The sequence below is a fragment of the Heterocephalus glaber genome, unplaced genomic scaffold (genome assembly GCF_053883595.1).
Source record: "Heterocephalus glaber isolate CG9 unplaced genomic scaffold, H.glaber_assembly_v1.0 deba00001572, whole genome shotgun sequence".
NCBI lineage: Eukaryota > Metazoa > Chordata > Mammalia > Rodentia > Bathyergidae > Heterocephalus > Heterocephalus glaber.
Window position 1 is genome coordinate 22915306 of NW_028258357.1, and position 22645 is coordinate 22937950.

General features: G+C 41.0%; 1 protein-coding gene and 1 pseudogene across 4 annotated transcripts in view; one reads left to right on the forward strand and one right to left on the reverse strand.

Moving 5' to 3' along the window:
- Window positions 1–22645, reverse strand: part of Cry1 (cryptochrome circadian regulator 1) — a 63590-nt gene that overhangs the window by 16109 nt on the left and 24836 nt on the right. For 2 of the 4 annotated variants that reach the window (XM_021258363.2, XM_021258364.2), the window contains exons 2-3: window positions 1445–1609; window positions 769–877 (exon numbers count right to left, since the gene is read on the reverse strand). In XM_021258363.2, coding sequence (XP_021114022.1) covers window positions 769–877; window positions 1445–1609 — 274 coding nt within the window. The remainder of the gene's footprint in view (window positions 1–768; window positions 878–1444; window positions 1610–22645) is intronic. The other 2 variants (XM_004844795.3, XM_004844794.3) reach the window with 1 other exon arrangement.
- Window positions 5914–8750, forward strand: LOC106009389 (cold shock domain-containing protein E1 pseudogene; annotated as a pseudogene).

The following is a 22645-nucleotide window of genomic DNA, read 5'->3' on the forward strand; positions in this document are numbered from 1 at the left end:
CTTCTCTTCTGTATTGCAATTAGAAACCCTTCCGTTACAAAAATATGATGACTCAAACACCTGCAAAAAACCGAATAAAAAAAAGCAGATAAACTTTTAGCAATTCTAACGGTACTAAATAGGAAGGGAAAACATAAAAAGGGCAGCCAGGAAAACCAGTTTCTGGTCTGAGCACTTCCTGAGCCAACTGCATGCTCCTGGGTAAGTCAGTTTGTCTGTCCAGGTCTAACGTTTCTTCATCTGGAAAGAGGTGGCAAGAAGACTAACAGGTTGCTAAGACTCTGCCAGGTTGAAAAAAAAATAACTATCACACTACAATTTTATATTACTGGTAAGATGTCAACAGTTGTACCCCTTTCACCTAGAAAGTCCTTTTCTAAGAATTATCCCACGAATACACTGGCACATGTGGGAACAGATGAGAACATGGAGGCCCGACTGTTCACTGGTATTATCTATAGTCACATGAAGGCCGTGTTCAGCAAAAAATTAGTTAAAGAAACTGCAGTGTGACTATACTATGGGATACCACGGAGCCACTGAAAAGACTGAGAAAGCAATGGACAACCTCCAAAATACACAGGTACATGCAGAAAGCGAGGCATGGTAACAGAGGCAACACATGGGCTACACATACACACATACAAATTCTTGTTTATGCATAGAATATTTCCAACTGGACACAAAAGAAACTGGCAGTAGCAGTTGCTTCTGGGAAGTAACTAGCAGTCCATTTACTGAACAAAGATTATTACTTCTTCAAATTACCTTGAAAAGCCGAGGAAACACATCTGCTGGCTGTCCACGGATCACAAACAGGCGAGAATTTAATTTTCGTAGATTGGCATCGAGATCCTCAAGACACTGAAGCAAAAATCTAGGGTGAAGAAAATATTAAAATTCTTAAAAAGATATAAACTACTGCAAAATCAGGTTTTTCCACAGCCTGAGTTGCCAATCCTCTCTTCTTATTACCCTTTACTGATATATAAATTCTATTCCCAGAAAGTAAAGTTTAAAAAAATGACAGAATAAATTTCCCAATGTGTTAGTGGAGATCTGAATTAAATCACTAATATTTATTGAATAGAAGTGACTGTTAAGCTAGGCGTGGCGGTGGATGGCTACAATCCCTGCACTCTGGGAGGGTGAGGCAGGAGGTCTCAAGTTCAAGCCTAGTCTGGGCAACTTAGCGAGACTTTGTCTCAAAACAAAAAATAAAAACAGCTGGAGATACAGCTCAGTACAAAAGCTCTGGGTTCAAACTTTAGCACAAAAAAACAAAAGGCAAACAAAACACACAGAAAAACATGTTAGCAAAAATTTAACTTGTGAAAATAAAAATTATGTTAAAATAGCAAAGCGATTACGTGAATTGATTCTATTGTTTAAACATACTGAAATATTTCCTATATGAAAATGATTTTTCATATAAAAAGATCACCTGGGGCCGGGGTTTAGCTCAGCGGTTCTGCTGCCTGACCCGCAAGTGCAAGGACCCGGGGGTTCGATCGCCGGTACCAAAAATAACAAAAAACAAAAAAACCTGGAAAAAATGGCAAGAGGGCCCACGGGCAGCGCTGGGACAGCATGAGCTCTCTCGCTGTTGCTGCGAAGAGAACAGAAAAGAGACGTTCTCTTACTGACTCTGATGAGGGAATAATCTAAGAGTATAAACACTTTACTGGGAATTTTCTAGAACAGAAATCATAATGCCCATTTTCATGTTTCTAATCCAATTACATAAAATGAAACAAGCAGACGTCACATTATGCGTCATTTGCTTGACTCCAGAGAATTCCAGATGAATGTTTTTAAAAGCAGATTTCCTATGGGCTGTAGCTGATGACATCTACTCAGGACAGGCTCCTGGAGACTCAGGCAGTCCCGAGACAGCTTTCTGCACGTCTTCTGCCACGCTGACACTCTCCAGCTCCAGAAGGCACAAGCTCACTCTGCGCCTCGAATTGGTTTTCACCTAGGTCCTGATGCTCAGCTAAATACATCTTGTTTCCTCTCTACTCTGCTTCTATTATGTTCTCACATGTAAGGTTAAATGTGTCCTGCCTTTTCCACAGGCCAAATGCTCACTGAAAGAGTGGCTGTGTCTCCCTTGGGAGGAGGAGTGGGTAAGAGGAAAGGGGAGACGCAGTCTGGAAAGGCACTGTCCAGCCAGGCACGGTCATTTATACTGATCAGAAGGTAAAATCCAGTTCCTCCATTCCACTACCCACATTTCAAGGCCTCAGCAGCCATGGATGTGGACAGCATAGATGTAGGACATTTCTACTGCTAGAGAAAGTCCTACTGGACAGGACTGTTCTAATCTTATTCTCTTTGCCCACTCAGATCTCATCTCTTAGCCAAAATTCTTGCTGGTTTTCCCGAACGCAGTTACTCGTGGCACGTTTCCCCACTGAAGCCGCCATTTCTGCAGCTCGGAGAGTCACGGTCCTGTACTCATAGGCGCCTAAGAGACACTCCCCCATTTCACTGGTGGATGCCTCATGGGATTGCCAAACTGACAGAAGAAAATCCTTTCTGTTTGCACATTTATACTTCATCACATCCTCTCTCTGTCTTGGTTTGCTGCTACCTCTCTCACACCTGATCCCCACCCCAACCACAACTCCCAATGTGCAAATACTGCAGGCGAGAAGGCAGTTGTTGTTAGATGCATGCTATCATACAAGCATCTGGATTTCATAAAATTATCCACAACTACGAATAACTTATCACATCCACTGATGTTTGTTGGGAAGCATCTAATTTTATATACTTGCTTAGCAAAAGAGTTTTTAATACAGACCAAAAATTAAGAAGTTGAATGAAATAGAATTTTACATTTGCTTAAGTTGAAACAGTACAAAACTAAAATCCTTGATCCAAGACAAAGATAATCCAAATTTTTGGTGCACCATTAGTTTTACCTTATTTACCAGAGCTGACAGTAAGCAACAAGAGTTCTTCACATTTAACTTTTTGGTGGAAATATTTCTATGTAGTATGAGAGGGAAGATGGGAAAACAAACATAGCAAAAGGACATGATTAATTCATAAAATGAACAACTGAGTGTGGATTAACAGTTGATCCTTTATTTTTTGTTTCTTATTCACAAGCTAAGTAAACATTCTTAATGCTTTTCAGTAAATTTTTACTCTGTGAACCAAACAAATGTCCCACAGATGATATGCACTGAAGCAACGTGTCACAATGGGAAGCTCTGCAGCCCAAGAATTATTTTTGTTCTGTCACTTCATGAAACAGTGAATAAAAGCTCTATTTAAATTTGGTGTGTTTCTTCCACAGATGTCATTAATTTTCTTCCATAGTGCCATTTTTTTATTCCACAGATACATTTCACATCTCTGATTTCACCCCAAAATTACAGGGTACAGTGGACTCAAATACAGGCACTTAAAAATAATACGCTTTGAGGGCCAGGGATTTAGCTCAGTGGCATCATGCCTGCCTTTCAAGCACAAGTCCTGAGTTCAATCCTGGGTATCAAAAAATAAATAAAATAAATAAATAAAAATTAGGGCCAGGGATTTAGCTCAGTGGTTCCGCCGCCTGCCTCGAAAGCGCAAGGTCCCGAGTTCGATCTCTGATAATAAAAATAATATACTTTGGGGGCCAAGGATTTAGCCCAGTGTTGCCACCGCCTGCCTCACAAGCGCAAGGTCCAGAGTTTGATCCCTGGTACCAAAAAAACCCCCCAAAACAAAAAACAAAAACAAAAACAAACAAAAAATATATATACTTTGTACTCAGATATTTTAAGTAGAAAATATCAGTAAGAAGAAGAAACAGTAACACTGTCCTTTGCAGCTACTTATGTTTATATATGCATAAGAAGGTAGCCAGAAGGGTACTTATCAAGCTACTAATGACATCTATCCCGGGGGGGGGGGCAAATTTTTTTCAAACTTCAGAAGAAGTTTAAAATTTATAATCAGCACATATTCTTCCAAAGTAGAACAAAAATGAGACATACTGTCTCTACTCTAAATCTGGACTAATATACGCTGAACATCTTTTCACAGTGGTGTAAATTTTCGGCTTCATGGTATTCCACTGTGTAGGGATTCTCATAATTTAACAAGCCTAGCAACGAGTACTGTCTTTCAGTCAGTCCTGATTTCCTCATCTGTAACACTGGGAAATAGGACTCATCTCATAGCAACATTGTGTGGGAACTGAATAAACTGACAAGGAGCTCTTGGATAGTGTCTGCCCATAGTAAGCACTGTTGTGTAAGTGTAATTCTCCTGCTCCCTTCCCACTTCTATTGTGGATACAATAATTCTAATTCTTATCTTTTGCTTGTATTATTTACTGCAATGCCTTGGAATAAACTTGTCCACCAACAACTCTGTCCGATGTGATCCATTTTAGCGCACAATGCCAAGTCTTCATGAGGTAGGCAGGCTTTCCTGTACAAAGGTCTCCAACACTCATTCTTTACATAATAAAGAACTAATTATTTTCTTGGCCATTAACCTAGGGTTCCAAGCCCCTTTACTTCCCACCAAGCCAAAGTACTTCTCTCGTTCCTAAACATTCAGTCTCCTGGAATTTGTTCTATGCTCCTTCCTGGGCCAGGAATCCCTCTGCCAATTCCCACCTCTTCTTACCTTGCTAAATCTTCTGCCTTACAGCTGAAGGTATATCCATCCTGTAAACCGTCATAGAATATACTGTACCTCATCCAAGAGAAACTTTCAAACTGTACTTCATATACATATCCTGTATTACAAAAATTGTGTTACATAATTTTTTAACCTGTCTTGGTTTCTTTATTTGGCAAACAAATTTCATCATATACCTTCTACAACTCGTTGAAAATATTAGAAATGGGATAAAATGGCCTAGTAAGGTTGTCTTACATGACTGTTTAAAGGATTACAAACAGCACAAAATCATCTAGTAGAATCACTAGCATCTGGAAGATATTGATTAAACAAAAGATATTGTTATTTTTCCTTAAGAGTAATTTCTAGGGCTGGGGATTTAGCTCAGTGGTTCCACAACCCATCTTGAAAGCTCAAGGTCCAGAGTTCAATCCCTGGCACCAAAAAAAAAAAAAAACCACAACAACAACCAACCAACCAAACAAAAGAATAATTTCTATTTTTGAAAAAAACCCATATAGGGCCGGGGATTTAGCTCAGTGGTTTCGTCACCTGCTGCGTAAGTGCAAGGACGCGAGTTCGATCCCTGGTACCAAAAAAAAGAAAAAACCCCATATATTTCTACAAGTAAATAAGTAGCCATGACAACCGAAAACAAGGAGTTGGAGTCCTACGCCTGTACAGAATCACTGTGAGCACACAACTTCATCTGAACTGACTCTGACCCAAGGTTCGTCCTCTCCCAGTGACAAGGCCAGCGTTAACATGAACGGAACATGAACTTACAAAAAAGGTCCAGTGCAATTAAGACTCTGAATCAACTAACCTCTGTAGTTCTTCCTCGGAAGTACCCTATAAAACCTCCAATGGGCTAGGATGAAAGTACCAAACCAAGGACAGGTGATTTCTTTTTAGTGCTAAATGAAGGATGCTACTTGAAAACTATGGAGAATTTAATCCTTTGTCTTTTGCTCTCAGCTAGGAAAAGGGTAAGGTCTCTTTGCATTCAAGTTCAGTGTGCTTCAGGGAACACACCACCTTCAACTCTCACATACAGCATGAGCCACAGAAGGGGCGCTCAAAATGACTGAAATGAATGATTTACATATCCCATTAAAATATATAGGGTAGCTATGTACTGGGCCGTGCTGCTTACGGCCGTGCTGGAGAGGGGGCGCTGAGTTGTTGGGTATGAAGTGTAACAGAACAGACCTTACCACCTGAAACTGCAGCTTCAAGTTCAGATCAGGGAAAGAACAAACTTCGTAACAACCAACAAGACCAAAGAAGAGTACACTTAAGTTGAAGACACAACACTTGACCTGAAACAAGAAGTTTGTACCTACTCAACAGCTTTGAAAGAGCACTTCCCAATGCTGCTAGTAGTCTTTGTCTTCTTCAGTGCTGTACTGTGAGATTGCTCGGTGCAGCAGCAATTGTATTCTTTATTAGCTTGGTAGATCATTTTCTCTCGCTTTTTTTTTTTAAATACTAGCAACTTTCACCCTTTGAAACTTGTGCTGAAAAAGAAGAATCAGCTAATACTACTGAAAGTGCAATATTTGATTATCACTGCGAGATGAGCTTTGATCCAAACCTTCTCCAGAACAACGGACATAATGGGTTCCCCAGTGGCACTTCAGCAGCACTTCGTGAAACTGGGGTTACTGAAAAACTGTTAACCTCTTACGGATTTATTCAGTGTTCAGAACGTCAAGGTAGACTTTTCTTCCACTGTTCACAATATAACGGCAACCTGGAGGACTTAAAAGTAGGAGATGATGTTGAATTTGAAGTTTCATCTGACTGGCGGACTGGCAAACCAATTGCTATTAAACTAGTGAAGATAAAACCAGAAATCCACCCTGAAGAACGAATGAATGGATAAGTTGTGTACGCTGTTCCTCACAACTTAGAGTAAATCTCCAGCTGCTCCTGGTCAGAGTCCAACAGGGAGTGTATGCTACGAACGTAATGGGGAAGTGTTTTACCTGACTTACACCCCTGAAGATGTTGAAGGGAACGTTCAGCTGGAAACCGGAGATAAAATAAATTTTGTAATTGATAACAATAAACATACTGGTGCTGTAAGTGCTTGTAACATTATGCTGTTGAAAAAGAAACAAGCCCGCTGTCAGGGAGTAGTTTGTGCCATGAAGGAAGCATTTGGCTTTATTGAAAGAGGCGATGTGGTAAAAGAGATATTCTTCTACTACACAGTGAGTTTAAAGGTGACCTGGAAATCTTGCAACCTGGAGATGATGTGGAATTCACAATCAAGGACAGAAATGGTAAAGAAGCTGCAACAGATGTCAGATTATTGCCTCAAGGAACAGTCATTTTTGAAGTTATCAGCACTGAACATTTTGAGGGAACTGTAACCAAAGTTATCCCAAAAGTACCCAGTAAAAACCAGAACGACCCACTGCCAGGACGAATCAAAGCTGATTCTGTGATTTCTAAAGAACTTCTTTTTGGAGATAAAGATATAAAATCCAAGATGACCCTGCTGGAAGGTGACCATATAAGGTTTAATATTTCAACAGACCAACGTGACAAATTAGAACGAGCAACCAACATAGAAGTTCTATCAAATACATTTCAGTTCACTAATGAAGCCAGAGAAATGGGTCTAATCACTGCCATGAGAGATGGGTTTGGTTTCATCAAGTGTGTGGATTGGGATGCTCATATGTTCTTCCACTTCAGTGAAATTCTGGATGGGAATCAGCTTCATACTGCAGATGAACTAGAGTTTACTGTGGTTCCTGATATGCTCTCTGCCCAAAGAAACCATGCTATTAGGATTAAAAAACTTCCCAAGGGCACGGTTTCATTCCATTCTCATTCAGATCATTGTTTTCTGGGCACTGTAGAAAAAGAAGCCACTTTTTCCAAGCCTAAAACCACCAGCCCTAACAAAGCCAAGGAGAAGGAGGCTGAGGATGGCATTATTGCTTATGATGATTGTGGAGTGAAACTGACTATTGCTTTTCAAGACAAGGATGTGGAAGGTTCTACTTCTCCTCAGGAGATAAGGTTGAATTTAGTATTAGTGACAAAGAGAGGCCTGGGCAGCAGATTGCAACCTTAGTGCAACTTTTAGGTCGTAATTACAATTCCAAGAGGCTCTTAGGTTATGTGGCAACTCTGAAAGATAACTTTGGATTCAGTGAAACAGCCAATCCTGACAAGGACACCTTTCTCCATTACAGTGAATTCTCCGGTGATGCTGATAGCCTGGAACTGGGGACATGTTTGAGTACAGCTTGTCCAAAGGCAAAGGCAACAAAGTCAGTGCTGAAAAGTAAACAAAACTCACTCAGTGAATGGTATTACTGAGGAAGCTGATCCCACCATCTACTCTGGTAAAGTCATTCGTCCTCTGAGGAGTGTTGATCCAACACAGACTGAGTATCAAGGAATGACTGCGATTGTGGAAGAGGGGGATATGAAAGGTGAGGTGTATCCATTTGGCATAGTTGGAATGGCCAACAAAGGGGATTGCCTGCAGAAAGGGGAGAGTGTTAAGTTCCAGTTGTGTGTCCTGGGCCAAAATGCACAGACTATGGCCTATAACATCACACCTCTGCATAGGGCCACAGTGGAGTGTGTGAAAGATCAGTTTGGCTTCATTAACTATGAAGTAGGAGATAGCAAGAAGCTCTTTTTCCATGTGAAAGAAGTTCAGGATGGCATTGAGCTACAGGTAGGAGACGAGGTGGAGTTCTCGGTGATTCTTAACCAGAGCACTGGCAAGTGCAGTGCCTGTAATGTTCGGCGAGTCTGCGAGGGCCCCAAGGCTGCTGCAGCCCCTTGAGCTGATCGGTTGGTCAATCCCTTGAAGAACATCACTGTGGATGATGCCAGTGCTCCTCGCCTAATGGTTCTTTGTCAGCCAAGGGGACCAGATAACTCAATGGGACTTGGTGCAGAAAGATCCATCAAGCTGTTGTCATTGACTAACTACATCCACAAAGCACCTCCTTAATCCACTATGATCAAGCTGGGGTGATTCTGGTGAAGGGTTCTGAATATCTCCCTCTTCATCCCTCCCAAAATCTGGAAAACTTATTCTATTGATCTATTACACCAGTTTTAACACCTTCCTTGTGTTATGTTTAAAAAAATAAATAAATTTAAGAAACCAAAAAAAAAAAAAAAAAAATATATATATATATATATATATATAGTATAACTTTAATGAGACATTTTCAGACCTCCCATTTGGCATGTAATATATACTGTTTTCTTGAACTACATCCATTGAAAGGCTAGCTAGTAATGCTAACTATCTGTTACAGACTGATTTTAAATAGGCCAGATAGTAGTACAAATTATTATAATCCTTCAAGTAACTGTATACATTGACACACGTTATCATGTTATTTAATTACATCCCTGAATACGTACCACTTTAAAATAAATTGAAGAGGTGTTAGGTGAGAAAATACATTTCTTTAAACACCAAAAACATTTTTTCCTCCAGAAATCACTGCTTATTGCCATTATAAAACTAACTGCATGCAGTAAGTTTTCTTGTACCACCTCCAGAAGATGATTTCAACATGAATCAACAGAAATAGTTTCTTAAAGTAGGTCATTGCTATAGCAACTGCTGGGCAGTTTAGTATACTCCCATCACAATGACCTACTTTCCGGTCTGTGCTAGAACAGCCTTATATAACTAGTATTTCTAGTTCTGTCTATAAAACAGTCTAAAAAAGGCAATGGCAAGATACAACATAATTCTACTGCTTGTGAAAACAAGGCACTGTGAATTACCATGTACCATGCAGGAATAAAGCCATCTGGATCTGCACTTTAGTTTCAAAAATATATCTTATCATATGCTCAGCAATGAAAACTGCTCTTAGATAATCTAAACCAAAACAATTTACTGCTGACCCTAGTGAACTGATTTAAAGACCATAAACTAGCATCACTAAAACCCACATGGAGATTATCTTCTATCCTCCACATGAAATAACAACAAAGTTAAATTTAGGAACAAAGTCAGAGTTTCAGATACTGTATATTATCATTAAAAAAGGAGATTCTAAGTCATAAATGAAAGTCTGCAATGGTTTATTAAAGATTTTAAAAATAGTAATTTGTGGGGCTGGAGATTTAGCTCAGTGGTTCTGCTGCCTGCTTCGAAAGTGCAAGGTCCCCAAGTTTGATCCCCAGTACCAAAAAACAAAAAACAAAAAAACAACAAAAAATAGTAATTTGTGTCTATGAATTGAATAGTTTGGATATGCTACTTTTTTCCAGTTTGTGATTAATTTTAAGCACTGGACCTATCCTATACCACAATATGAAGTTACTTTTCACAGCAAATATTTTGCATTACTTTTTTAAAATCTTAAAATAGGATTTACAGATAAAACATATTCCTACGTACAGCTTTAAGGCATTAATGTAACATATGGGAGAAATCAGAGGATCATAAAGTAACACGTACTTCTATCACAGAGGACAACTCATCAGTCTGATTTTACAGAATAATCTTTAATTTGACAGCTATCCAGACAGACTAGTCCAGTTTTGTTTCTGGTGACTCAAACTTCAATGGTATTGTCTTTGGTGATGTGATTTCCCGAAATGCTCAGCAAGACTTACGTAAAGTTCTAACGAAAATGAAGGATGGTATCCCCTTGATTTATATGGAAAGTTACATAGGAATCAGGAATAATTATTTATTTGGGGAGACTACTTTGAGCATTCAGAGAAGTGTTCTATTTTTGGCCTCTCAACACTAATTCCACTATTCTCTTCCAATCATTGTGACAACCAAAAATGCCTCCACGAAATTCCTAAAATACTAAATCACTAAAGAGTGATGCTGCTCATTACTTATGCAACTTCATTTACTGATTTTTGATGAAGTTCCAGTGCACTTCACACCCAGAAGAGGCCCTTGGACATACACACAACCTAGTGTGCTGAGAGAAAATGTCATAGTATGAGGTTCAAATGTCTTTTTTTTGGTACCAGAGATCGAACTCGGGTCCTTGCGCTTGGTCATCAGGCGGCTAAACCACTGAGCTAAATCCCTGGCCCAATAATTATAACCATACACTTTAGCTTTTTTTTTGGTACCGGAGATCAGGACCTTGCACTTTTGAGCGAGGTGGCAGAACCACTGAGCTAAACCCCCAGCCCTGGGCCCTGTGAGATTCAAATGGATAGCATTTATATGCCATGGAAAACCACTTCTGGATTTTTCCTTTTCTGAAATGAGGGAGAAATTTCAGGGCCTGGTATCATGATCTGGATAGCAGGAGATAAGAGGAGGAGGATGACTGGCCACTGCATTGTGATAAGGCTTATTCACCATTTTCCAGGGCCGGACAATTCCTGATCTGCAGTTGGAGTTAAGTGAGCATCCAACCAAATAAATCAACAAGTGATGGCAAGAGAAAGGGATTTTAAAACTTGATTCGATAATCAGTGGAGAAAAAACAAAAAAGAAAGGATATTCTCCGCATGTCTACTTTGCTGGGTACTTTTACATATGTTATATATCCTAAGCAACCCCACAAGTATCTCAATTTTTTAAATGATGGAATTTAAAACCCATTACGCACATTTTCCAGGCTCTGCTACACAATCTGGTAAAAAATTGATCTGGATGTGTCTGACTCCAAACCTGTGCTGCTTGGACTGTATAATGCCACTTTCCCACAGAATATGTGATTACCCAAAATGCTTTAGGAAAGTTATTGTGACAGCTGTAAGATATGAAGATGACTACAATACAGTTTTTACCCTCAAGATGGGAGCGGGGCATGTATGTCAGTGAGTATAGAAGAGCTTAGGTCACACCACAGTCACAAACTAGTCCCAGATCTCCACATTTTGGAAGAACTAAAGCTTATTTCTCACTCATACTATATTATAGACAAGCGAAGGCATTTCTCCTCACATTTACTTGGCCACAGCAGGTTACGTAGCCAATCAGACTACAAGAAGGCAGGAAAGCAGAAACTTTCTACAGAAAGAACAGTGGAAGGATGAACCATAATAACATCCACTGATATTCATACCATGTAGTCAATACATACATATATACATACATATGGCACTGACTACGTCCCCAGACCTTTTCTCTTGTTTTAATTTTTGAGATAGGGTCTTGCTAAGTTGCCCAGGCTGGGCTCACACTTGGGACACTCCTGCTTCTGCCTCTCAGAGTGCTCGAATTAAAAGTGTGTGCTACCATGACCGGCTATGGGGAATTATATTGTGAAGAGTGTACTAGGCAGCACAGAACGAACCTCAATGCATGAGCATGGAAGGAAAGGATGGGGGGGGGTGCCAGGAAGAAAGCATTTGAATGACACTTGGGACTTACAGATAATCAAGAGAATGAAGCAGGAAGGGGCACCCAAAGCACAGAAAACAGTACGCTTAGACCAAGGAAACATTCAGAGCTGTGGGCAGGGGTGAGGAGATGAGACTGGGAGAATGGCCATCAGTACATATTTTCTAAAATAAAATGTGTGTATCACTCTCAACCCAGTTTTAACCACTTACTAGTCCAAATATTTAAAAACAGGATAATTTAAAATTGCATATTTTTGTTATTTTTTATAAAATAACAGGAAATACAAAACCCACAATTCTATCAAATTTATTCAATACAAGAATCGACTAGTTGAAATGACACCTGCCTGAGCAGCACTTGGGATAGACAGTATCAAAACAAACACGCTGCCCAGTGATGCTCAGCTCAGGGTAATCTGTTAAGAGGTTAACAGTTGAAAATATATTCAAATCAATGCCAAACAAAACCTGTTATCAACTTTTGTTGTCAGAACACTGGATTAAGATACTCTAACAAACAGACTGACAAACAACACCACTACTTAAAATGGTTCACGGGGGCCAAACAGGTGGGTAGGATGCTAGTCACCTTTGGCCCTGCAGACTTTTACAGAGTCTGGGGGAGCTGGAGTCTAGTCCAGGCTGATAAGGACAGGAGATAAAGCCCATAGCTGGTCAAAAGTAAGGAAGCTAACAATAGATCCTTGATAAAAAGCCTGGCTTCTAAAAGCCTCCCTACAGTTCCAATATAAATAAGGCATAAATCTTAGGTCACAGAGTAAGACAAGGAAACCTGCCTGCCTCTACCAGGCTGGGTTTAAAGAAAACAGTGTTTACCCCTGTGTGAGAAGGGAAAGCTAGTACCTGCGCAGTGGAGGAGCCTGGCATGGTCATGGCAAATCCCATGACCAGAGCAAACATCACCAGTGCTAAGTCAATCACAGTGAAAGATGCAATGAAAGGAAAATCAGACAAAACCCAATTCAAGGCCATTCTAAGGGTATAAACAGCACTCAAAACCACAAGGTCATAAAAACAACAGTCACAGAGAAAATCTACAAGCAGGTGCAATGTGGTGCCCTGGGTGGGGGTCTGGGACAGGAGAACGGCATTAGTAGGTAGAGACCTGAATGATGGGCTGGAACTCATTTAGTGTATTTTTTTTTTTTTGGTACGGGGATGGAACTTGGGACCTTGCTCTCGCAAGGCAGGTGTGGTGCCACTGAGCTAAATCCCTGGCCCTAGTGTGGTTTTAATAAAAGCACCACGGAATCTAAGATGCTATGATAAGGGTTAGTTCTCTGTGTTACCTTTGGACATTTTCTTCCTTTCTTTCTTTTTTTTTTTTTGGTACCGGAGATTGAACTCAGGACCTGGTGCTTGTGAGGCAGGCAGCGGAATCACTGAGCTAAATCCCCGGCCCACCTTTGGACATTTTCTATCAATCTAAAGTTATTCAGAGATAATTTTTATTTTAAAAAATCTCATGAAGGCATAATCTCAATGTTAATTCAGGAACTTATGTGGCCCCAAACACCTCAAGCATAACATTGCACTTTAAGTAATCCCACATTTGCTATGACCTCACTACTAATAGAAATCACACACACACACAATCTCTGGATTCTTAACTTCAACCCATACTTCAAGGACTTACTACAGAAAAGTCCCACCAAAACTCAGTCACAAAGAACTTAGATCTTACTGCCGAATGAGAGATGTGAAATGACAGAATTTCCCAGAAATTCGAAATGAAACCAACTCCAGAAGCTCATGAAGCCTAAGCAAGATGAGAAAGAGAAACACAGGGCAGGGGGTGTCGAGTGGAGAGTGGAGGGAAGACACGAGCAGACAGACAGACACGCAGAGCTGGAGGGGAATCGACACTCCGGGGGCCACACCCGGTGCGCTGCTGGAGCTGGCGTCCTGCACCGCCACCTGCACGAGTCAGCTGCACAGTAACTACCACGCTGGGACAGCGGGGCCGACTCCACAGGACAAGTGGCGTGGGCAGTGCGTAGTACGCAGCTCCGGAGGGCGGAGTGACAGACCTGGGACTGGCGCAGCTCGGGTGGAGGACTCGCCCAGCACCCGCCATGCGCACTGCAGACAGAAGCAAACACCCCTCAGCAGCAAGACCAGTGGTCACCCCTAGGGGGGCTCGCAGAGGGCTCTGGGTGGCAGTGCAGCCCTCACGGTGGTGGGGGGAGGCCCACCGGGCCAGGACTGAGGGAGGGGCCGGGCGAGGGGCCACCAACCCTCCAGGTGCTGTCCTTAGTACCCGAGGACCCCCAACGAGGCCCCATCTCCCGGGGCTCGCCCGCTCCCACAGCACCACCTGATCCCACCGAGCGAGAGGGCCAGCAGGCCCTGAGAAGGACACACACTGACTGAAAAACTCACTGAAAAAGAAGACTTGGGACCAAGTTATAAAAGCAGCAGAAAAATCCTAAAAAAGTAGAAAGAAAATGATAAAGATCAGACATTAGCGTAAACAGTACACTAGTTTATAATCTAGGAAGAGAAGGCAAAATAAGAAACAAAAGTCAAAACGGGATGCTGGCCGAGGATTTAGCTCAGTGGTTCCGCCGCCTGCCTCGAAAAAGCAAGGACCTGAGTTCGATCCCTAGTACCAAAAAAGGGGGGTGCCGGATTGGTGGCGCATGCCAGTAATCCCAGCACATGGAGGCTGACACAGAAGGATCATCATGAGTTCGAGACCAGTCAGGGCCACTAGTGAGTTCAAGGTCAGTCTGAACCACAAAGGGAAACCATCTCAAAAGACCAAAGAGTAAAGGGGGCACAATCTAGATATCTCTTGGATTAAACAGAAGACAGTACAAATAATTTTATACAAATAAATTGAAAGCTTGGATGAAATAAATTCCTTGCTAAAACTGATTCATGAGAAAATTTAAAATTTACCAAACTGGGCTCAAGAGCAAAAGAACACAATGGTCTCAATCTGAATCAGTAATTAAAAATCTAGTCAGCTTTACAGAGGAGTTCCAGCAAACATCTAAGGAACAGATAGATAATTCTAATTAAAAAGAATTCTCTTATGTTTAGTATGGCCCTGGGCACTGAGCTTTGCGCAGAGCTACATCCCTAGGGTCCCCTTACCCCTTTCTGAGGCAGGGTCCAAGTTGTCCAGGCCAAGCTCAAGCTTCTAATCCTCCTGCCTCAGCCTCCAGAGTACAGGGATTATGGTTATGCACCCCTCCACCCTGCTTTACAGAGAATTCTTAACTCCTACAGGGGACAGGAAAAGACAGACACTCCCCAGTCTGTCTCGTAGGGTTAGATTTACCTTGACACCAAATCAATATAACAGGAAAACCACCAACCAATCTCATTCACAAGCATGTTACATTAGCAAGCCAAACCCAACATTATACCTAAAAGGCACATGCTGATCAAATTAACTTATCCTTAGAAAGCTGGTTAGTTTCATATTTAAAAATTAGTTAGTAGCTGGGCCTCAACAAACTGGGATGCAAACGCAACATCGTCAATCTGAAAAATGGAACCCACGGAGTTACCCACAGAACACATTTATGGTGAGGTGCTGAAAGCAGTTCCTTCAGGACGGGGAAGAAGAGGGACACCTGTCAGCCTGACATCTCCATCCCACCTGATATTACTGCACCTAGCAAGTAAGTGTGTTAACAGAAGAGCAGGAAGTAACAGGTAAAGGGGCAGTAAAGGAAGAGACTAAACTGGATTGTTTACAGACAGGTGTATCAATTCAATATAGTAAAAAAGAAACAGAAAAAACTGGTTAGATTTAATAAGAGTCTCAAAAGATTAAAATTACTTAGCTTCTGAAATCAATTTATGCTAATATAATCTATGTAATTTATGCCTCTCTCGTCTCAAAAATCACACAGAGCTATTTATAGTTTAGAAATCTTATTCCTGTCTAATTTTAGAAACCACTGATTATGACTCCAGCAGGTTAGTCCAAATCAAGTATAAGATACAGTTATAAGCTTTAAGGGATTTACATACAGCTAAATAACATTTGTCTAAAATGTATCCAAAAACATGCTGTCCCAGATCTACATATAATGCTCCTCTGTAGTCTAACAGACTTATTTCAAATTTCTACCTTTCAGAAAAAGAGTAAAAATACTGAAAAATTATTGTTTGTGTGTGTATGTGTGTGTGTGTGTGTGTTTTGTGGTACTGGAGACTGAACCCAGGGCCCTCCTCTGAGCCATTTCCCCAGCCTTTTCTATTATTTTGAGACAGGATCTTGGAAAATTGCCCAGGATGGGCCCAAACTTGCAGTCTTACAGCCTCGGTCTTTCAGAGTGCAGGGATTACAGCTGTGGACCACCACTCCCAGCTTTACTCTACTTTTTAAAAATCTATGACTCAGTATATGTAACCATTCGGGTCTGTCTGAGGTTTAGCAAATAGTTTGCAAGTTAGCTAACGATGATGATGACAGCTGCAAACATCTCCAAAGTGTGTATGGACACTGCTCCAAGCACTCTACACGTACCTTCTCAATGACTCTTTGATATAGGTACTTCCATTTCCAAATGAGGAAACTGAGGCACATAAAGGTTAGGAAATTTTTCCCAAGGACACATGAGAAGTAAAGTGGCCAAACCAGGATACTGCAACCAGGGAGCCTGACTTTAACCCTGAGCTCCTCAACCACCATACTGTATTTCAATGGTAATCATTTCCACAGAGAAAATAGACAGTGTAGAGGGACATGGGGGGTATAATCTTACACAGCATGTTGGGCGGCATCCCCTTGCTATCACAAAGCCCTGAGGTAAGTCAACTTCTAAGAAGAAAAGGGTTATTTTGGCTCAAAGTTTTACAGTCCTCAGGCCATGCTCAATTGGCCGTGCGGTAGGCAGCACATCATGATGGAAATTCATGGCTGGAACAAAGCTGCTCACCTCAGGACCAGAAGTGAGGGAGGGGAAGGGACTGGGAGGGACTTAGGCATCATGCCCCCCTCCCCTCTAGTGCATACTCCGCTCAACCAAAGGTGTCCTATGAGGCCCTTAGTTCTCAACAGCAGTGTGGGCTGGAGAAAAAGCCCTTACCACATGAGCCACTGGGGTATCCAGATCCAAACCAGCCTGGCCACAGGAGGACTTACCGTCACCCTACTGCTTATTCAAACACCTTTCTAAAGGTTGCCTCAGACCATATCCTCCCACATTTCCCACTTCCAGTCAAGGTGATTCCACCCTTCAGTTCCTCAGGCCAAGGTTTTATCTGTCTGGTCAGAAGAAGACAGGCTTATGCTGCAGTAAAACATCCCTAAATCACTGGCCTGACAAAACAACTCTTTACCTTCCTCGTGCTGAGTTCACTGCAGCTCCAAGAAGTTATCCTTAAATGGTGCTTTGATCTTGTGGCTCTGTATTTTCAATGCAAGGCTTCTCCACAGTGGGGGAGGGACCAGCGCTTTACAGGGCCTCAGCCAAGGACTTCCTTACACAATTCATTGGCCACAACCAGTCACACAGCCTTGTGAGACTGAAAAGGAGCAGAGATACAAAGTATCTCAGCGCTCACTTGGAAACATGAAGTGGATGGTGGGGAGCTCCTCCACAGCACCCTTGACCTCTTCTTTCAAGTCCTGCACCCAGAAGTATGGCAAGTCTTTAGCTCTATCTTCAAAACACATCCACTTTATTACAAAACACTACAGACTGAGTAAATTGCAAAGAGCTGAAGTTCATTGGCTTGTGGTTCTGGAGGCTGGGAGTCACCCAGCGAGGGCCTCTCCCTGCTGCCTGACTTGGCCAACAGGCAAATGAGCACACAGGGGACCGAAATCTGTCCTTCCATGCGGAGGCCACTCCCAACATAACTCCCTTCCGGCCTAACAGCCTTACTTCATTTATGAGTAGAGGGGCCTTCGTGTTCTAAGTATGTCTTAAAGATCCCACTTCTTAGTACTGTTACAAAGGCAGTTAAATTTCAACAAGAGTTTTGGAGGGGACATCCCAACTGGAGCAACAGTGATACAAACAGCAGCAAGAGTTAAATGGAGTCAACATATTCTAGTCTCTGTGCTGCAGAAGTGGTAAAACTACTAGTTAATATGAGACTTTAAGAAATCAAGTATTATGTGTTGTGATTTCTAGTTACCTCTAAAAGAACATTACAAAATTGTAACAATCCAAAATGGATGGAAAATGTTGTAATAAAAATACTGTACTTATTTTTTCATCAGAGAAATTAAAAGCAAAACTACAATGAGATGTTATCTCAGAACGGCTATTATTAAGAAATGCTGGCAAAGATGCAGAGAAAGGTGAAGTCATACATCTCTGCTGGAAGTAAGAATTAGCACAGGTTCCTCAAAAAACCGAAGTCAGAAGTACATGAATGATCCAGCCATTTTCTTACTGGGTATATACTAAGGAAATAAAATTGGTATGTGAGAGAGGTACTTGCACTCCCATGCTCACAGCAGCACTCTTGCCAACAGGTACGATACAGAACCAGCTGAGGCACCTGTCGTGGAGGAAGGAGAAAGGACATGTGGTACACATGCACAGTGGAGTATGAGCCGTAAAGAGAAGTGAATCCTGCCATTGTCGCCAACATGAACGGACCCGATACTGACACGTTCTCACTCTCAGGTGGAACCTAACTAGCTGGTTTCATAGTAGTCAGGAGCAGAAGAGTGATTCCTAGAGGCAAGAAGGGAAGGGGCAAGGGATGAGCAGGAGGTTGGCTAGTGCATACCAAGAGAACAGTTGGGGGGATACAGTCTAGCGTTTGCTAACACAGCAGGGTGACTGACTAAACACAACAAGTTATTACGTATTTTAACAAGAACCAGAAGAGAGGAGTTTGACGGTTCCTAACATAAGGAAATGACAAATGTTTAAGGAACTGGATATGCTAATTACCTGACTTGACCCCTGCACACTATACAGGTATCAGAACATCACACTGGACCCATCAATATATATGACTACTCTGGGTCACTTTACATTTTTTTTTTAATTCAAAAAGCAAGCTGACACAAGGAAATTTTACAAAATTTTACAAAATGAATGCAGGGATGGAAAATATGAAGACATAAAAGAGTACAGTAAAAACATCTGACACGTGTACAAATGCCACTTCCAAAGGAAGAGAATGAGTCAGAAAATTATTTGAATAAGTAACAACTAAAATTTTTCTGAACTGAAAAGACATCAACACATAGATTCAAGAAATTTACAAATTCACAAGGAATAAAAGAAACACACCTAGTAATGGATGTTGAGAAATGGGAAGAAAGTGCTCAAATGGGAAGGGAACAAGGGAGGAGGGAGGGAGAAAGGAAGGAGGGGACAAGAAAAATGAACACAGAAGGGAAAGACGGAAACAAAGCTTTTGTACATGGGGAGGGGAGGGGGTCTGAGGGGGATAGGATAAAATTTATTTTAAAAAATTGAGGCATGCACTTAAAAAAAAGAAACAATCTTAGATTTTTCAGTGAAAAGAGTGCAAAACATGTCGGTAGAAAAAAAGGTTAAAATTAAACAAAAAGAAACAATATATTGTCCTTAAAAACTTAACAGTGGGAGTGGCAGCTGACTACAGACTTCCAATATGCTGGGAGAAAATAAACGACGCCCTTGACTCCTACATCCATGTAAACAAAGACGGTATCTTCAAAGAAAACACGGGCAGTTGGCTATTAGCAGGCCTTCACTGCAGTAAATTCTAAAAGATATGTTTGAGATAAAGGTTTGAGATGCTAGGAGAGATAAAGAACATAAAAAATGGGCATAAAACACTGGCCTTTTAAAACAAGGAGAACAGGGCATTTTCACTATTTAAAAACAAAAATAAAATGACTGAAAATAAAATGTCAAAAGGAAGCTACTTGAAGTGTATGTATCATCCAATAAAGTGACAAAATTATTATATTAGAAAACTGGAAGGAGTTAAAAATTAATAGGTTTAGCCTATTAAGTTTAACAGGCTATGAGGTTACATAACTACATTTCAATAACTTAAGAGTAATGAAAAGGAATAAAAATAACAGGAGATACTGAGATAAAAAATAAATTTACCATCGGAAAAAAATCTAAAGATTAGTTTTCTGGAAAGATAAGTAACGGGGAGGGGGCGCAGATTTAGCTCTGTGGTGCCACCGCCTGCCTCACAAGCACAAGGTCCTGAGTTCGATCCCCAGTACCAAAAAACCAAAACCAAAACAAACAAACCAAAAAAAAACAACCAATCTCCAGTGAGATTCATCAAAACAAAAAGGAGAAGCCATATATAACCAATAATAAAAACAAAAAGGGAGATGACCACAGGTGCTGTATATATTTAAATCACAGACACCTACAAAGTTAAATGGATTTCAATTTTAAATAATAACCTAGGTTATTTAGACCAATCTTCCCACTGAACCAGAAATAAAAAATACTGATTAAGATATACAAAACATCTGACACAACAAGGAATTACCAAACCAAACACTAAGTATAACATATATTAATTGGCTTTCACCCTAAGAGTATCTGGTAACCCCAGACAACCCAAACAGTGGTTCTGATGGCTTTGTGACACAGGGGGGACAGAGTAAAGCTCAGGATCAGCTCATGACAGAAAGTCTAAAAGAAGACACCCTAAAACAATAAGCCCAGAGGAAAAGAGCTACACATTCTTACACCTCGAGGTGAGATTGCTTTGGTACTAAGCAGAAAAGGGGGAAAATTAAAAAGAAAAGAATCTATAGGCTACAAAGCACTGACCAGTCCTTGGGTAGATTTGCAGCTCAAATTCAAATGACCAGTGTGGTGCAAGGAACCGCAAGCTATAAATTTAAAGCTTCCTAGCCTAGTACTAACTCTAATACAACTAAGAAGCAAACTCACATTCCCTTTGGAGAAAAGCACCCTTTTCCTGGCCTCAGCAAGTCCCCAGAAATAATTCCTCAAAGACAATGGGAAAATGTTTAAAGCAGCTGTCCAGGAGGACAGATGATAAATCACCTTCAAAGGACACTTCTCAACAGTAACAATGCAAACTACAAGACAGCAGAATATTTTTAATAAGCTGGAAACCAACAACCCAGAAATCTACATTTCTATACTCATCAAAATATCTTTCAAGAATTAAAAGAAATACACGGACACATTTTGATAAAAGATAAAAAGTACATCTTTCAGGCCGAAGTCAATGACTACAGAGGACTGTCGGGTACGTAAGAAAAAAATAACGAGGAAAGAAAGTCACTGAATTAGGTCCTCCCAAGTGCTTACAATACGGCACAGGAAACAGTTATATAAGCACCACAGCATATTGCAGAAAAGTATTACACAATAGTGATGCTTCTGTAGACAAGACAGTAAAATGTGAACTGACTGGACAAGAAGGAAAATGGTATGAAGCCCAACGTATGCCCAGTAGAAATATGCTGAAAGTGCTTATCACACAGTAGGCACGATCATGACAGTACTGCGGCTCGGGTGGGCTGAGCGTGCTCTCAGAGCTTCACTGCTGGAGGCTAATCTCCAATCCAGTGGTACTAAGAGGCAGTAAGTCCTTAAGGGGCGAGGTCTAATGGAAGGCAACCAGATGTGGGGTGGGCAACACCCTGGGAAGGGAACCAAGTGAGTTCTCAGGGCAGCAGGTCATCAGACAGCAAGGCCACCCCAGATGCTTCTACATCTGGCCGTTTCCTTTTCCACTTTTCCATCAAACTATGACAAAGGTGTGTGTGTGTGTGGAGCAGACAAAGATGCCATGCTGTTTGGACTTCCTCGCCATCAGAATCATGAACCAAAATAAAACTTTTTATGAAGTACCAAGCCTCTGGTATTTTGTAGTGATACAAAATAGACTAAGGCTGATGGGTGGGCACATCAGCAAACAATGTTTAATAATGGAATCTTAAAAGATAAAGTGCTGCATATACAATTATGAATGAGAATGAGAAAGAAAATCATGCTTAGGCATGGGGAAGTGAAAGAAGGCCTCTCTCTCTACTAGTTTTCTCATAAGCCCAAATTTTGAAGATGAGAGGATTAGTACATAATCATGTAACACTGCAAAAGCAAACAAAAATATTTACTTATCAGGAATGTTAAAATGAAATTATTAAAAAATGCTAAAGATGACATATAATCCTTTAAAAGATAATGCTCATGATAGGAAAATTATCAAAGAGAATTTAAGCCTGTAACTCAGAATAATATTAATAAATGACAGAACACAGAATGTCCTCTTCCATTCACCCAGTAAACACACACACCCCAGCAACAAACTTTAAACAGGATGTCTAAACCTAAAGAGCTCAGAAGCCCAGAACACACACATCTTGGCAAGAGAAACTGACACAATGAACGAGCTCATGGAGAAGAGACACAGGGTTGGAGAGGAGGACAATGTGTCTGATTGTAAGGGGGTATGTGTAGGATGGCTCTTAGACGGCATAAGCTAGTAAGTCTGCTTCCTCACCCCAGGGAAATAACACAGGGGCTAGCTACTGGACATAGAGTTTAGAAATACAGAACACACAAAGCTTGTTTCAGAGTACACCAGGCTGGGGTGGAGCTCAGGGGTAGATCACATCTCAGTGTGCATGAGGCTCTGGGTTCATTCCCCAGCATCAAAACGAAACAAAAAGATAGGCACTAAAAAACTCATATCAAAATAATCTCATTTAATGTTCTGACAAGAT